The sequence below is a fragment of the Saccopteryx bilineata genome, chromosome 2 (assembly GCF_036850765.1).
Source record: "Saccopteryx bilineata isolate mSacBil1 chromosome 2, mSacBil1_pri_phased_curated, whole genome shotgun sequence".
Lineage (NCBI taxonomy): Eukaryota > Metazoa > Chordata > Mammalia > Chiroptera > Emballonuridae > Saccopteryx > Saccopteryx bilineata.
The window spans coordinates 256,795,380-256,813,500 of NC_089491.1; the positions used below are offsets into that span (position 1 = coordinate 256,795,380).

An 18,121-nucleotide genomic window follows, 5' to 3' on the forward strand; every position below is an offset into this window, starting at 1 on the left:
CCAGATCACGTCTCATGAAGCTCATCCAGGAGACCATGTATCACCATGTCACTCTGTCTACTTGACATTCACAGCAAACAATTCACAATTATTTCCTCGCAAAATTTTTTACTTCCTCAGTCAGGTTTTCAGAGACATCGCCTGGTTCAGACCTTACAGCATGGAAATTGACGACCTCCTTAACTGGATGAAGGACTTGGCTTGGCAAGGTTCCCTTCTTGAGTTCTCTCCAGAAGAAACAATAATTTTCCAATTTTTTCTCCTCTTTCTCCTCATCACCCCTCACTGTATATTATAAAATTAATAACTGCCTTTCTTTTATATGTAACCACAGAGTTGAGAAATGATAGATATGTGTATTCCAAACTGCCCTTGTGATGTTCCGCTTATCTGTCAGACCTCACTCTTACTTGACTATCGCCCCTGAGACAGAGGAATTCCAAAAGGCTGACAAGCTGCCCCAAGGAGGGGCTCCAGACATACCAGGACTTTTGATTCAACACCCACATGCTCGAAGCCCCCCAAGGAGGAGCATTCCGGACATACCAGGACTTTTGCCTCAGTATCCCCTCAGGCTCTCCCAAACACTATATTACTCGCCCCTAGTCTGTAACCTGTGCTCTTCTCCCTGGGAGAAGTGCCTGGCAGGGTTCCTTTCTTCCTTTCAATAAAGCCTATGACTCTGGTCTTTCGGACTCCCATGGATTCCAACAATGCTCCCACCCTCTCAGTGGACGATGCAACTCACTGAGATGTCCCAGATGTGCCCTACACAGAACCCGTGGTCAGCCTCAGCACCTAGGTGCAGGCAAATGATATGGGGTACATCCTTTAATGGGTCTCCTTACCTCCAAGCAGCCCAAGGTCAGAATGTTTCAATCCACTGTAGGGCATTTTACACAAAGAAACACAAAGGGTCAGCCTGTCTCTGGGGAGTTGAACAGTGGGCACCCTGGCAGAGAGACCTTGAGGCTCCCACACTGGCCTCTCCACACCCACAACTCAAGTTGGGGCTTGAGCCACAGAACAAATGACTTAGGGTGTTGCAGGAAACACGGAGTTAACCAAATGCAGGAATGGCTGATGAGAGAGGAAGGGTGGGGGGCAAACTGCTGCTTTTCAGTATAATACCGCTCTCACTCCTATGTGTGCGGATCAGTGGGATAAAAGAAACACTCCTAATATTAAAATTAGTTCCTCATTTTTTTTTTACTTTTGGGTCATTTGAAATGAGGTGAATTGACAAAAGTTGGATCCACAATGCCAGAGGGATTAAATAAAAAGTTTAAGGGAGGCCCTGGCCAGTGGCTCATCGGTAGAGTGTCAGCCCAGTGTGTGGAAGTCCCAAGTTCGATTCCCGGCCAGGGCACACAGAAGAAGCACCCATCTTTCTCTCCACCCTTCTCCCTCTCCTTTCTCTCTCTCTCTCTCTCTTCCCATCCCGCAGCCAAGGCTCCATGGGAGCAAATTTGGCCCGGGAGCTGAGGATGGCTCCTTGGCCTCTGCCTCAGGCGCTAGAATGGCTCAGGTTGCAGCAGAGCAACGCCCCAGATGAGCCGAGCATCGCCCCCTGGTGGGCATGCCGGGTGGATCTGGGTAAGGCACATGCGGGAGCCTGTCTGTCTGTCTGCCACCTTACTTCTCTCTCTCTTTTTTTTTTTTACACAGAGACAGACAGAGAGAGAGAGGGATAGACAGGGACAGACAGACAGGAACGGAGAGATGAGAAGCATCAATCTTTAGTTTTCGTTGCGCACTGTGACACCTTAATTGTTCATTGATTGCTTTCTCATATGTGTCTTTGCCGTGGGCCTTCAGCAGATTGAGTAAACCCTTGCTTGAGCCATTGACCTTGGGTCCAAGCTGGTGAGCTTTTGCTCAAACCAGATGAGCCCACGCTCAAGCTGGTGACCTCGGAGTCTCAAACCTGGGTCCTCAGCATCCCAGTCTGACGCTCTATCCACTGCTCCACCGCCTGGTCAGGCCACCCCCTACTTCTCACTTCAGAAAAATACACCAAAAAAAAAGTTTAAGGGGATCCTAGTGGCCCAGGTACATGACAGGGGAATGTGGAAAAAACCACAGTCACAACCCCATGGCATTTATTCCCATCTCACAAGTATTGGGTTACACATAGGCTCTGAGCAAAACTCATGGATGAGATTTTTAAGAACTATGCCACTCACTGGTGGCTGAATCTGTCCCCAGAAACTGCTACTGGAGCATCACTTTGCCACATTCTGAGAGGAGACGGATCACTGTGGTATTTCTGCTGCAGAAGCACCAGCACTGGGATCCCAACAACAATACTGGGTGACTTGCACTTTCCCGATAACCACGCCTTCCTGCTCCCCCAAGGCTGTAAGCACTTTAAGGACTGAACATTCAGCCTGAATGATTGTTCAATTCAGTCGTCTCCATTTGGTTTTCAATAGACTACAAAGAGATTAAGGGCTTTTGCTTTGTACTGAATGATAATCAACTGGCACACATGAAATACACATCTTAAAAAAATGCTGAGCAAAGGAATACTGAAGAGCAGCAAGCGAGCCCGCGGCCCAGGGACAAGCTGGTTTCTGTGTGACAGAGGAGCTGGGATGGAGAATGAGGGAGAGAGGAGCAGCAAGGGCAGGGCCGTGCAAGTGGCCGGGCGCTGGCAGCAAGGACAAGCCACTCACAGGGAAAAGAGTGTCCAATCACCAAAGGGGCCACAGTCCTTCTGCCTCGGTCCCCATCACTCAAGCATGAGACTGAACCCCTTACTGGTCCCCTTGGCTGTTTATGTTCCATTCTGGAAAGAAACGGGGAATACTAAATACATTTTTTAAGTGCTTCCTTTCTTTCTGGAGCTCTCCCAGGAAGGGCTGGGTGGAGGTGGTTCCTGTTACTAGGAAGCACTCTGTCCAGCTCCTATGGCAGTAAGTGTACCCAGGAAGCACAGGGAGGCCAAGGCAGGAAGGCACTGTTCCCGGAGTATGCTGAGGCCCACCCAGTCAGGAGCAAGCCAGTGGCAGTGCTGCCCAGGGCCATCCTTTGGAAGCAGTTGCCAAACATCTGTGGAATGCCACTCTGTTCTGGGTGCTGGGCACAGAGAGTGAGTAGAAGGTGGTGCTGGTCCTCCAAGAACCCACAAGCCAGGTGTCCATGCTCTCAGGATTCTGTACTCCATCCAAAAATAAGTTTAAGCGTGTGCCACAATAGATGAATAGTTATTTCTAGATAATTCACAGGTTGTGCTACTCAACTTGGGCTTTATGATCTTGTGCCCTCCTAGGGGTCACTCATCTCCGTCTTGAAAACAACTAGGCTGGAGGACAGTATCTAAAACTATAATACCATTCACACCTCCTACCCAACACATCTTTCCTAGGAAAGTACCAGCGGAGAGAGGGGAGCTACACTCATGGGCACACGGGGGCGTTATATTTATAACAGGCCATAACTGAAAGCTGCTCAAATGTCCAAGCAAAGAAGAGCAGGGTAAGAAAACTGAGGCCCAACTCTCAACAGGACAGAAGCATAAATGCGACAGCCAAGGTTGCAGAACAGCCTGGAACACTGATGCTGTAAAGGCCAGAGAAAGAAGACCGCGCTGATGGTCGCACAGTGTCAGGTGTGTGTGAGTGTGTGTGTGGAAGGAGTGGGGCTCTGAGGTTGGGCAGTGGCTGGGATCATGGCAATGTTTTCATTTCTTTTAAATTTCCTTTAATGTCGCTATAATGTTTTAATAGCAAAGGAAATCAAGTGTAAGTGAATCGCGGAGGATGGTTTTTCTCACCAGTTCCCTTTCCTCCCTCTCTTCCGAAAGACAGAGCATCAATTTCCTCCCAGCAGCATCCCCGGCTCCCAGACTGATGAGCATGTCTGCGAAACAGGCCAGCTCCACTAACTGGGCCTTCTGTCTACCTGCTCTCAGAGGCTGCTGCCATCACTCTCCCTGACAGCTCTGTGCCCTCCCTCCGCTGAACGGCCCTGCGAGCTGTCACTGTGGGCACTACCACATTTTTCTCCCACGTTCAGTTACCAATTGACGGCCTTGAGCTGTGGTAGCATCTGGGAGACCCGGAACCCGGTGTGACAAATGGAACAATAGTAGCACATTTACATGAGCTATGGAGAAAATATTTCCAAAGAGTACCTTCCCTTAACCAAGCCATGCATTTCTGCTAAAGGGAAGTATGAACTGGAACAACCTTTGTTCAGGATAACTTGGCAACAGTATCAAAATGGGAAGCATACACTTGACCCAGTAACCCTTTTCTAAGCTTTTACCCTTAGGAAATAATATCATACCAGTGCAAAAACAACAAAAAAGGGCAAGCACAGAAATGCTGTCCCAGTGCCTTTTCTGATCAAAGCTGCAAACAACCTAAATAGTTTTAAAATGTTTAATTAAAATACACTATTGCCATTAAAAATGACATTATAATTAGATATTTAAACAGGTGATGATATTAAACATTTGTTATTTCAGGTGTGATAGTGGTTTTGAATTTTATGAGTCCTTGTTTTTTAGAGATATAAACTAAAATGTCTGCAGATGAGGTTGCTTTATTTTTTTATTTTTTATTTTTTTAGCGAGTGAGAGAGGAGGAAGAGAAAAGAATCAACTCGTATCGTAGTTGTGGCAGTTTAGTTGTGCATTGATTGCTTCTTGTACGTGCCTTGACCAGGGGACTTCAGCAAAGCCAGTGACCCCTTGCTCAAGCCAGCGACTTTGGGCTCAACCCAGCAACCTTTGGGCATAAGCTATTAACCATGGGGTCATGTCTATGATCCCACACTCAAGCTGGCAAGCCCGTGCTCAAGCTGAATGAGCCCACACTCAAGACAAAAACCTTGGAATTTCAAATGTGTTTCTTCAGCATTCTAGGCCAATGCTCTACCCGCTGCACCACTGCCTGGTCAGGTTAAAGCCTTTTTCTTAAAAAGCAGGAATGTTTAGGAATACTCTTTTCAACTCTAGCATTCTGACTGAATGGTCTTAGGTAATGGCACATTCCTAACTAAAGCCACCTGGCTAGCTTGGCACCTGGCACTTACTCCAATGACCATCACACCATGGAGGAGCTGAGGACGGCCTAACTCTATATTGGACAGCCCTGCCAACAACAGTAACCCTGGCAACTCTTTCTCCTCCACACACTCATTCAGCCTCACAGGCCAGGACTGGGACTGCGAAAGCTTTAACAGGCAAAGGGAGATGCGGTAGGTACCCAGGAAGATGTCCCAGCCCCAGGTGCCTTGGGTTTGGTCATGCATTCCGACCCGGCCCCAGGATCCTCCGCCTGGGGAATTGGCGACATAGAGAGCCCACAGCCTTGCCTGCATGGCAACCTGGAGCTCATGCCTGCAGATCCACAAACAGGTTAACCTCTGAAAGGAAACAAAGCATAAGCTTTTGGAATCTGGTAATTACAAAGGAAAGTGCCATTAGGCTCTTTATTTACCAAGGAAGCAATTAGTCAACAAGGTAATTGCTCTGGCTGGAAAATAATACTTAAACCACCTTAATGGTAAGAATGTATCAAATGTAGACTGACCCTTTTGTCTACTTCTTGTTATCAAATAATTCTGACCTACTGATCCTACTAATCCTCTTGTGAAAGACACCCTGCCAATAAAAAAAAAATTCAGAATGTCTATTTTTCTACTGAAATTAAGGGCCACCTCTGGGCTGGCTCTTGGGCTTAGCAGGAAGGCAGAGGGTCAGAACAGGAAGAGGTGAGGTCGGAACACTGCCTGTCACTCTCCTTGTGAAAATCCAACTCACTTTCTATGAGAACTGAATATCAATCTCCTCGAATTCTGCACATACAGTTGAACTCGCTGGTGACCCATTTACCCTGAGCCTTCAGCTGCCACTGATTTATTTATATGGGTCTCCCAGGGGCAAGCTGCTGCCATCTGTATGGGTCACAGGATCACAGCTAAATCCAAATTGTCAACAACACCTCTTACAGAACAAAATTTCATCACTTTGCTAAGTTCCTTTCTGGTGGCTCTTGCCTTTGCTGATGTGAATACTTGAGAACTGATGCCATGGATGTCTCATCCTTGAGCCCGCAGGGCCCCTGACAAGGCCAAGCCATCAGAAGCCTCCATCCTTCCATGAACTCCTGCGCCCTGCCAAGCCCTGCTTCTTTGGGAAGACTTCTCTCCCAGCTGAGGGATGCTAACTTCCTCTTTGGTTTCTCCGGGCTCTGGGTAAAGCCCAGCTTTTCTCTGCTGGAGGCAGCGTGTGCCTCCTTCCTCAGCCTCCACTCCCTTTTCTAGTTCCCTCACATCCTCTAGGGCAGCAGGGAGAGTGCTGGTTCTTTTCAATAAACCTCATTCCAATACATGTTAAAGTTTTAAATGTAATAATAGTCCTTTAGGCCCTGGCTGGTTGGCTCAGTGGTAGAGCGTCAGCCTGGAGTGCAGGAGTCCCGGGTTCGATTCCCAGTCAGGGCACACAGGAGAAGCGCCCATCTGCTTCTCCACTCCTCCCCCTCTCTTTCCTCTCTATCTCTCTCTTCCCCTCCCGCAGCCGAGGCTCCATTGGAGCAAAGATGGCCTGGGCGCTGAGGATGGCTCCATGGCCTCTGCCTCAGGCGCTAGAATGGCTCTGGATGCAACAGAGCGACGCCCCAGATGGGCAGAGCATCGCCCCGTGGTGGGCATGCCGGGTGGATCCCGGTTGGGCGCATGCAGAAGTCTGTCTGACTGCCTCCCCGTTTCCAGCTTCGGAAAAATGCAAAAAAACAAAAACAAAAAAATAATAGTACTGTAGTTAATTTTTTAAAAGGAAGCTTTATCTTTTAAAGATATATCCTGAAACACTGACAAATGGAATGACATGATGTCTGCAATTGGCTTCAACATAAAACAAGATGGAAGGAGACGGCGGAGGCATGGAGACAGGACTGAATTGATAACTGGGTGACAAGTATGTGCAGGCTCCTGAGATGCTCCTGTTCCACTTCTGTTTATGTCTTACATTTTTCCGTAACAACAACAGTTTTAAAAATCCCATCCCCAGGTTTTGCAGCATCCTTGAATCCAACTGTCCTACCTAAGGCTTATTATACCTTTTGACCTTTTTCAACTGACATGTTTACTAAGCAACGACGACACACAAGGTTTTGCTGAAGCTGCAAAGTAAAAGCAAATGGTGATACTGGTATGAGTGAGGACAGAGAAGAGTTTGAGGAGAAGAGAGCCTGACCCATCCACATGATAGAGGGTTTGGGTGAGGTCAACCCCTCTGTCCTGCAACCTAAGGGCCAAGGACCAAGGGCCAGGATGTGCCATGCTTCTCACACCTGGACCAGAAGCAGGAAAGAAGTGCTGAAACTGAGAATGGCCAGGGGGGTCCAGGCCTAAACACCTACCTGCACACTGAGCGCTCCCTAATGAAAATGGCTCCAAACCAGAAACCAACTTCCCCTCCAAACTAGGCTTAGAGAACATTTATTTGTTCTGAAGGCTGTGTAGCAGTCTTGGAGAAGCTTAAATTCACAGCCAAAGTGGGGAGAGAGCATCCACCTTGAGCTGCTGACTCATTTGCGAGCAATGGCTGCCCTTCTGGGTACCATTAAATGTCCAGCCCTGGGCCACCTTTGCTCCTACTATCTGCTTCACTGAGCAATAATTCACACCCATATTCCCACTCTCTCAGTTCAGATGAGGACCACGAATAGTCTGTGATCCGTGGAGGGTATAGCACCCCCAGTATAAACACAATCCCTCTTCTTAGGAGGAAAAATGACTGCAACTACACCAGGAAGACAGAGGCCAAGACTTTGGGTGCAAACGCACCTGGTGAACACCCTGCACTGTCCTTTTTGTCTCCCTGCATCTAGCGCATTAAAAATAGTACGTGACAGCAAAATAGAATAAAACTCCCATTACTCCATGGAAAGCATGGGATTTATAAATAGGAGAACGAGCTAGCTGCAGCAAGCAATCCAGGGAGTCTAAGCAGATCACACTTCTCCAATGAGATCCATAGGGGGTTGGCATGAGCCCTGCATGAAATGCTTATTAAAAATGGGGGTTCCTGGGAGCCATCTGACCATCAGATCAGAATCCTGGTGACCCTCACACACCTAAGGATTTTAACATGCACCCCAGGGGACTCCATGCCCACCAAAGTTAGAGAAAAGTTATTGTGTTGTTTAATCCGTGCCAGTCAATCTTTTACTAACTTAATGAGCTCACCAGAGACCTCATTACTGCATATCTTCTGACAAGCTAAGCAAATGGGGCTTCTCCTTGCGATTGAGGGGTCTGAGTGTTCATAGTTTGCATGGGGATATGTTTTCCTTCTGTCCTGAGAAGAGTATATACCGTGTCCCTGCTCAGCCTCTAGAGAGTGAAGACTAAGGAGGTGGCCACAGAAGAACTCACCATGGCTCAGTAATTGCAGCCATTTTCCAAGCACTAAGGGTCAACTCCCCCCAACAAATAAGAAACCCCACATTTCCGGAAGCCATTCCTTCATAAAGGAAGAGAACAATGTTGGGCGGACCAAGGAGACACCACCACATCTCCAGGCTAACTGCATCCCAAGGCACAAGGCAGCAGGTCTTCCAGGATCTGTTCACAGAGAGAGCCTGAACAACTGCACACTCCCCAGAAATTTATTTCCACCTTGGAGGACCACGAGCAACAAGGACAGGAAGAAAGCCTTCGAAGTCTTACCTTTTAGAGGATTCTCATTTTAGAGTAATAGGATGACAGCTGCCCAGATGTTCTTCAGAGTTGGCCCCTGGGGCCACCAGCCCCCCACCCCCACACTCTCCCAATGCCCTGCACAGACCTGAGCCTTGGGTGCTCCAAGGACAGAATCCAGGCTATGTGGGAGAATTCCAAGTGCCAGGCTGTGATATCAGAATAGGGCTATGACATCAACGTAGGGGCAGGCCAGCCTGGGGGAGCATGGAATTAAGAGGAAATCCCTGAAGGGCTGGATTAGCCCTCCTCCAAGTAAGGCTCAAGACAGAGAGGTGGCTGGCCCTGTATTCCATCCTCACAACCCTCAGCACCGTGCTGGGAGGTGAACCTGGAGATCTGAAATGATTTTCAAGTACTAAGTGATATATTGCAAGCCAGCCAACTGGCTGGTGCTTCCTTAGACATCAAATTCAGAAGCAAAGAAAGTGAACAAACCATCCTCTAGCTCCCTCTTGCGTCAAGTGAAAGAATATTCTATTTTCTGACTGGGAAGTTCAACTTTGGATCCCATTTGGAGTCAGGAGCAGAGCCCTCAAGTGGACTGGTTGTCAAGCATCCCCCCCCAACTCCCCCCCATCCCAATATAGTGAAATGCAGAACACACTTTATATCCGAATTTCACATACACAATAAACAAATTTTAGTGTAAGCATGTCCCAACTATTGCATGGGACACATTTATACAAAAACATACTTTGTTGTATATTTGAAGTTCAAACTAAACTGGGTGACCTGTATTTTTATTTGCTAAATCTAGCAATCATACCCAGGGAGATTTATTTTTATTAAATGCAGGTGACCCGCCTAACCAGGTGGTGGCGCAGTGAATAGAGCATCGGACTGGGATGCGGAACACCCAGATTTGAGACCCCAAGGTCGCCAGCTTGAGGGCAGGCTTATCTGGTTTGAGCAAAAGCTCACCAGCTTGGACCCAAGGTCGCTGGCTCAAGCAAGGGGTTACTCGGTCTGCTGAAGGCCCGCGGTCAAGGCACGTATGAGAAAGCAATCAATGAAGAACTAAGGTGTTGCAACGAAAAACTGACGATTGATGCTTCTCATCTCTCTCCGTTTCTGTCTGTCTGTTCCTGTCTATCCCTCTCTCTGACTCTCTCTCTGTCCCTGTAAATGCAGGTGACCCCAATGCTACTCTCATTCATTCAGACTTATCAGGACAGGGAACCTGAGAACCTGTATTATTTTTAAGCTGCCAAGGTGACTATTACCAATAACTACAGCTAACTTTTTTTGAGTGCTTGCCATGCCATGTGCTAAGTTCTTTTTATGCATTATTTAGTTTAATCCTCACAGCATCTCCAAGAGGTGGTTCTATCACTAAGCCTGTTTTACAGAGGAATGAGGCAAAACACAACTTGCTCAAGGGCACATAGTCAGGGAGCCATGGCTTGAACCCACATAGGCTGGCTCCCACTGACCTAGAAATCTTTGAACTGGAAGGATCCTAGAGGCACATAACCAAAGCCGCCAATGGACTGACAAATGGGGAATCTGAGGCTCTGGGAAGTCCATGTTCACACTAATCACTATGCTACCATGCACGAGGGGCTGAACCAAGTTGCAAAGGTGATTATTTCTGGGCTTTATTTCCTGTTCTAATGATCTACATGTCTCTGTTCTTCCATCAACAACACACTGTCTTGATTAGCTATACAGTAAATCAACATTAGATAGAGTGATTCCTTCCGCTTCATTCTTTTTCAAAATTGTTTTAGCCATTCTAGTTCCTTTGTGTTTCTATATAAATTTTAGAGTACGTTACACAAAAAAATCTTTCTGGCCTGACCTGTGGTGGCGCAGTGGATAAAGCATTGACCTGAAATGCTGAGGTCTCTGGTTCAAAACCCTGGGCTTCCCTGGTGAAGGCACATATGGAAGTTGATGTTTCCTGTTCCTTCTTCCCTTTCTCTCTCTCTCTCTCTCTCTCTCTCTCTCTCTCTCTCTCTCATCCTCCCTCCCTCCCTCCCTCCCCACCTTCCCTAAAATAAATAAAACCTTTAAAATAAATTTTTTTAAAAATCTTTCTGGGATTTTGACAGAAATTGTGTTAAAACCTATAGATCAATTTGGGGAGAACTGACATCTTTATTATACTGAATCTCCACGGATATGGTATATCTCTCCATTTCTTTAGATCTTTGATTTCTTTTCATCAGCATTTTGTAATTTTTAGCATACAGATCCTGTACATGTTTTGTTAGATGTATACCTAAGTATTTAATTTTGAGGGAGTGATTATAAGTGGTACTGTGTTTTAAATTGTTCCCATATATTCTTTGCCAGTATATATAAATACATGACTGATTTTGGCTCTTACACCTTACAAACTTATTAAATTCACTAATTAGTTCATCAGCTTTGGAGGCTGTTTGGTTTTTTACTGCTGAGTTGTGAGAATTCTTTATATATTTTTGATACAAGTCTTTGCTTGAATATACAACCTACTAGTCTGTAGCTGGTCTTTTCATTCTCTTCAGTGTCTTTTGTACAGTAAAAGTTTTACCTTTTTGATGAAGTTTACTGTACCAATTTTTTCTTTTACAGATTATGCTTTTGGTGTCATGTTTAAGAGTTCTTGTTTAAGAACTCTTTGAGCCCTGGCCAGTTAGCTCAGTCAGAGCATCGTCCAGAAACAATGATGCTGAAGGTTCGATCCCCAACCCCCAGTCAGGGCACACACGGGAAGCAACTAATGAATGAATGCACGACTGAGTGGCACAACAGTTATGTTTTTCCTCCACCCATCTCCTTTCCTCTCTCTCTCTCTCTCTCTCTCTCTCTAAAAATGAATCAATAAGTAAAAAATAAATCCCTGGCCAGATAGCTTAGTTGGTTGGAGCATCGTCCTGATGCACAGAGGTTGCTAGTTCAATCCCTGGTCAGGGCACATACAGGAACAGCTTGAAGTTCCTGTCTCTCTCTCTCTCTCTCTCTCTCTCTCTCTCCTCATGACTCTCTCACAAAAAGAGAGAGAGAGCACGAAATTTTTTAAAGAACTCTTTGCTTAATCTCAGGTCACAAGTTTTCTCTTGTTTTCTTTTAAATGTGTTACTCTTTTGTGCTTTACATTTTGAGTTAATTTTTATGTAAGTGAGAAGTTTAAGCCAAGGTTCTTTTAATATATAGATGTCTAATCACTCCAGCATAACTTGTTGAAAAGACTATCCTTTTTCAATTGAATTGCTTTTGCACCTCTGTCAAAATCCAAATTTGTGTGTGTCCACTTCTGGACTCTGCCTTGTTCCATTAATCTATGTGCCTGTCTCTTTGCCAACACTACATTGTCTTGACTATCATTTCTTTATAATAAGTCTTAAAACTGAGTAATTACTTCAATTTTATTCCTCTTTTTCAAAATTGTCTTAGCTCTTCTAGTTCATTTGTCTTTTGGTATAAATTTATAACAAGCTTGTCTATATTTAAAAATGTTTTGCTGGAAGTGTTACTGAAATTGCATTACATCTATTCATCAATCTGGGGAGAAATGAAATCTGAAAGGGGCATGAAATGAAGGAAGGTGAGCCTGAGGCTACTCCCTCAGGGGCCCCAACCACTCCTGCAGCAAGTCCAGGCTTAGCATTCCTCAGGACTGCCTGGTGAGTTAACAAGCATTTTTAGCCAGCTGTAAAAGAAACCCCTCCCACTGGCTGTCCCAGATACTTGTTCCAGAATGACGGATCCAATAAATGCTACCTACTACATTATTTGCAGGACTTCCTAGAAGATGAAGCGATTCATTATTTATTTACCATAGGAGAAGCTAGAAAGAGGAAGCTAGTTCTTCCATGAGCAGCCATGCTCCCACACTTAGCCAACGAGCTGCCGTGAGCCCAGTCACGCCACCTGCCACAGTGGCTTTCCACAGGCATCTCAACTGAGACCACTTGTCCCATGCCTCAGAGATGGCCCCAATATCCTCCTGCGCCAGGAAATTGAATGGTAACCTGGGAGCCCTTGCCAAGCTCAGCATCTTATATGAGTGCTGACCCCAAGGAAAAGAGTCATTGCAGCAGGGGGAACCCATGCTCCAAAGGGGTGAGACTGAAGGATAAGGTCAGATGACATTCAATGACCTCCGATGTGCATTGAGAAGTCAGTGCTGGGGGAGAAACAAAGCAGGGGGGTTGGGTATGGGGCGTAGTGACCAACGTCATTAGCCCCTCATCCTGCTTTGCCTTGGGTCTTTCCACAGGACTCACTATCTCCCAACCAGCATATGAGATAATCCTGGAGAGCCGGGGCTGTGCCTCATTCTCACCTAGAGTCCTGCCTCACTAAAGAGAACATACAGGTCTGTGGAAACATACACTATTTTGTTTATAACTTCAGAAGGATCACAGCTTCCCCATCCTCTCTTCTCTATCTGTGTTGACTCAGTTTTCACCCAACAAAAACATCTGCTCTGTTGCTCTGGGCAGGCAAGACTGTGGGGAGGCGGGCATCTCACACACTGCTGCAGGCATCTAATGGATCAACCCCCATGAAAGGCAGCCTGACGATCCCTCGGAATTAGAAATGCACACCTCCACTGACCCAGCAACCCTACTTCCTGGAACGTATACTTCATTTCTACTTGTACACACATGAAATAAAATGCAAGGTTCTTCACTACAGAATAGCAAAATAAAGCAGCTACCTAAGTGATCATCACATCAACAGGCTATCAGTTAAATAAACTATGGTACATCCATACAGTGAAATACTGTACTATTGTAAAAACAAAGAGGAAGCCTTTTAGGTACTGATTGGAAAACATTACAAGATATATTGCTAAATGGAGGGAAAAAAGGAAAGTGGAGTACTGCATTTATTTTTAAATAAGTACGTATTTGAATACATATGTAAAGCCACAAGACACTGGTAGCCCTGGTTGGCTCCGGGTAGGAGAGCAGGGTGGGCAGCTGGGCATAGAGCCAAAGGGAGAATTCACTGCATACACTTTTGAAGCCACTGGTTTATGAATCATATAAAGACATTATAGCCTGACCTGTGGTGGCACAGTGGGATAAAGCGTCGACCTGGAAATGCTGAGGTCGCCGGTTCGAAACCCTGGGCTTGCCTGGTCAAGGCACATATGGGAGTTGATGCTTCCAGCTCCTCCCCCCCTTCTCTCTCTCTGTCTCTCCTCTCTCTCTCTCCCTCTCCTCTCTAAAAAAAAAAAATAATAATAATAAAATAAAATATTAAAAAAAAAGACATTATATATATTTTTAAATAAATGTATTAAAGCAAAAAATAAAATGTCTTATACAGGCTATCTGAGCTGGCTACCCACTTTGGCAAAGGCAGAAGCTCTGGCTAAATGGTTTTCAATCTCCACGGTGGGCCTGGGAAAAAGTCTGGCCTGAGGCACAGGTGCCCGATCTTAGATCCCCACCCCTGACTGCTGCTTCTGGAGCTGACCCACCGCAGCAGCTGGAGGGTCTCCTGAAGTCCAGGAATTGGACTCTTCCAAAGAAAGGGACACAAGCCTTGTCCACCACAAACATTTCCATCCTTAGACCTGCCAGCCACCTCAACCACACAGGCATCTTACTGCTGAGGACACATGAAGCTGAGTGGGAAGGGTAAACATACACCTCAACCTTCCAGGGTTGGTCTGGAGTAGACTGGGTCTCCTGGCCACCACCATTGCCCAAATGCTTTCAATTCCCACTTTCTCCAGACCTACCATATTGCACGTCCACCCACTGAGCCAAGCGCTCACTACCTGAATGGCTGCTCATCATGCGGACAGCCTTGGCCTTGGCCAGCTCCAGGGCGGTGATCCACTGTTGCCGCTCCACCTCCGAGCTGGCCTTGAGGTGGTAGGTCCTTGCCCCACTGGTCAGCAGGATACCGCAAGAATCCTCCGTGTCAAAGTGCGCAGTGGACAGGTTGATGGTGCCACGGCAGGTGTGGGCCATTTCACCATGATTTCTGTAGGATGCAAGAGAAGGTATGGGTTGAGCCTCCCAAACTCAATAGCTCCAGATTGAAGAAAGCCTCAGGGCAAATCCTCAGAAACTCAGATCCTTGGAGCTGGAAGAGGCCCTGGATTCAGAGCTGGGAGATGATGCCTATTGGGGCTGACTGGCAGAGACTTGGTTGAGGGGCACTCAGGGGACAGAGTGGCAGAAGGAGGAAGGCCTACAGTGATGCCACATGCAGGGTGTGCCTGCTGTGGTCTGAGCTCTGGCAGACACCAAGAAATGAAAAAGGGTGCCTGTCTATGGTCCTGCTAGGCAGCACAGACCTCTAACTTCATTTCAGGCTCTTTCCACTAAGTCTCAGAACCACAGAGATGGAGCAGGGTAGGAACCTGCCACTAAAATTGAGATTAAAGACCCAGTCCACTCCCAAGAGTGGACTTGTAGGCATCCCCTGCCAGGAGTGACCTGGGAAACAAGATCCACAGAGCCATGATGCCACCATTCTCCTCTTAGCCCCACAACAAAGGCAATGACTGGGCCAACACATGCTGCCTTGTGGTAAGGGACTGATGACCCTTTGCAGGTTACAAGATTATGGAGCTAACAGTACCAAAGTAAGGGGAAGTGGAGGTGACCAAAATGTGGGCCATTTCCAATTCTGACCAGTGCCTAAAACTGAGATCCAACTATCACTACTTAACTCACTCTCCCTTAAAGACTCAAAGGAAATTCAGAACCCCCAAGATATACCAAATCTCGTTCCACAAGGGGCATTGGAAAAGGAAGAGCAACTGATCACCGTGTGACACTGTCAGCGGTAGGAGCCCATCTGACAGTTCTGATGCCCTTCAATGCTCATTTATTTTCCCTAACTGTGACCATCTGTCGTTTTCTTGATCCTTCTACCAGTTCTAAAGTCAAACTGGCACTCAGTGAGACATTCGTCTTGCATTTAAATGGCTGCTGCCTTTTCTGATTTCCTCTGCTTTGGTTATATTCCTTAGAGAGGATGACGTAGTTTATACCTGAAGAAAGGTCCAGTTCTTAGGTGCTGACATCTCCTACTTGAAAGAAACTCATTCAGTTTACAAAACAGGCAATGCTGGGCATGCCTGTTAGAAGCCTGCTATTTTAGATATTTCAGACTAGAAATTGTTCAGGTGTTAAATAGTATCATAACTAACCAGAAAGGACACTATGGCTTACCTCAGAAAGAAGAGGGAGGTGGCGGTGTTCTAGCCAGAGGGAAAAGCAGGGGCAAAGACTATGAGGCAAGGAGGAGTTCATAGCTTTCAAAGAACAGAAAAGCTTCTGTGTCCCTGGAGCATTAGGAACAAGAGAATGGATGAGAAAAAAACAACGAAGCTAGAAAATCAGCCAGGGACCAGATGGAGTACCATGCAGGCCACACGAAGGACACAGACTTTTGATCCAAAACTAAAAGAGTGAGGCTCCTCTCACTATTAGGAAAAAAACAGAGATGACCAAGAGTTCCAGAAGTTTCTACAGAAAATGGAGAATAAAAGTGCCTTGTGTAAGGTGGGATATGGAAGCCAGGCCACTGTGTGAAGTCAGCGCCGTGCTGGAAGTCATCCAGTGGCTACTGTTCTGGATTACAACTCGCAACTAAAATAAATACCCATGAGTCCACACTGACTTAAGTAAATAATTGAAAGACTAAATAAATGGGGAAGAAGGGACAGATCTTCTCTAATAAGATTATATGTAATGGAAATAGAAAAATTACTAAACGTGACATGGGATTCAGAATTGAATTATAAAATTAAAAAAAGATGTAAGGGAAGAACTTATGAAATACAAATAAAATTTGAAGTTTAGTTAACTGTAGTATAACAATGTTAATTTCCTGGTTTTGATCATTTTACTTTAGTGAAATAACATGTTAACATTAGGGGAACTAAATGAAGAGTTTATGGGATACTCTCCATACTATATACAACTTTTCTGTAAGTCGAACTTATTTCAAAATAAAAATTAAATTTAATGCTGCTATCACTTTCTGCTCAGGGTCATAAATGATATGAAGTTTTATGGCCAAAACTTGAACACCGCTGCCCTCAGGCTCAGTGACTGAGCTGGAGATATTTCCAATGTCACTGAAGGACAGAAGCCACAAGCCTCCATCATAAAGCCTCATTCTGGAGTGGGCTCTCCAAGGGCGCTATAAAAACCACTGGACTTAGAAGAGTAAAGTGCTGGGTGAGGCTGGGGGGGGGGGCCAAATCTCCCAGTCAAGACAAGCCTGGAAAGCAAAATTCAAAATCCCTGAAGCAATGGCGTCGGCCTGGTGTGCGGGGGGACCCGGGTTCGATTCCCGGCCAGGGCACATAGGAGAAGAGCCATTTGCTTCTCCACCCCCCCCTCCTTCCTCTCTGTCTCTCTCTTCCCCTCCCGCAGCCAAGGTTCCATTGGAGCAAAGATGGCTGGGCACTGGGGATGGCTCCTTGGCCTCTGCCCCAGGCGCTAGAGTGGCTCTGGTTGCAGCATAGCGACGCCCTGGAGGGGCAGAGCATCGCCCCCTGGTGGGCAGAGCGTCGCCCCCTGGTGGGCGTGCCGGGTGGATCCCGGTCGGGCGCATGCGGGAGTCTGTCTGACTGTCTCTCCCCGTTTCCAGCTTCAGAAAAATACCAAAAAAAAAAAAAAAAAAAAAATCCCTGAAGCAAAACACAGTCAATCCTCAGAGAATGAATCACTTTAGACAGAACAGAACTATCAGAACAATACAGAAAAGAATGAATGTAAGCACACTTAGGATTCTTAAAGAAGAATAACATCCACTAAACAATAACTTGTGAAACAAAAATAGGTAAAATGAAACAAGAACAGGTACACATGAAAAAGTAACAAAAGAATTTCAGAAAATGAAAATATAGCAGATAATCTTTAGTATCCAAATCTAAATTTAACTTGAACTTATTGTAATTAGAATTACTTTTCATTTAAGGACTTTAAGAGCTCAATTTTTCAGTTTTGTTTTTCTGTGTTATTTGGAAGAATTTTATATAGAGGCAGATGTGAATTTTGGCTTAAAGCCCTCTTAAAATGATCAATGTTCAATGCACTTGCTTGTCTTAGAATTTAGCTCTGCTCTTTTTTCTTTCTTCTAGATGTTTTGTAGTCAATCCATTTTCCACCAGTAGTCAAAGTGATATATTTTGTCCTATTGATTGAGTTAAAAAAATTTTTTTAATGGCTCCCAACTCAGTCCTAAAAAGATCTAAAATTCAGGGACATATCTTAAACTTGAGGTTATTTCGGAGTGGTGCACCTGCCCATATTGCATGTAAAAGGTTCTGTGTCCCCCATTGTGAGCTATGGCTGAGGAAACACAATGAGCATCTACCTTCCAGAGCCACCGCAAATCTCAGATGGTAGAAAAGTTCAAGCCCCACTCACGACTCACTGTAAGCTGCAGTGGCAACTCCTCTTCCTATGGGGCCTTTGGAGGTGCACAG

The 18,121-nt window shown here is 45.9% G+C and overlaps 1 protein-coding gene across 2 annotated transcripts in view; it reads right to left on the bottom strand.

Moving 5' to 3' along the window:
• The window catches only part of OSBP2 (oxysterol binding protein 2), a 135,052-nt gene that overhangs the window by 99,615 nt on the left and 17,316 nt on the right, over positions 1 to 18,121 (bottom strand). For both annotated transcript variants that reach the window (XM_066260143.1, XM_066260144.1), the window contains exon 2: positions 14,444 to 14,652. In XM_066260143.1, coding sequence (XP_066116240.1) covers positions 14,444 to 14,652 — 209 coding nt within the window. The remainder of the gene's footprint in view (positions 1 to 14,443; positions 14,653 to 18,121) is intronic.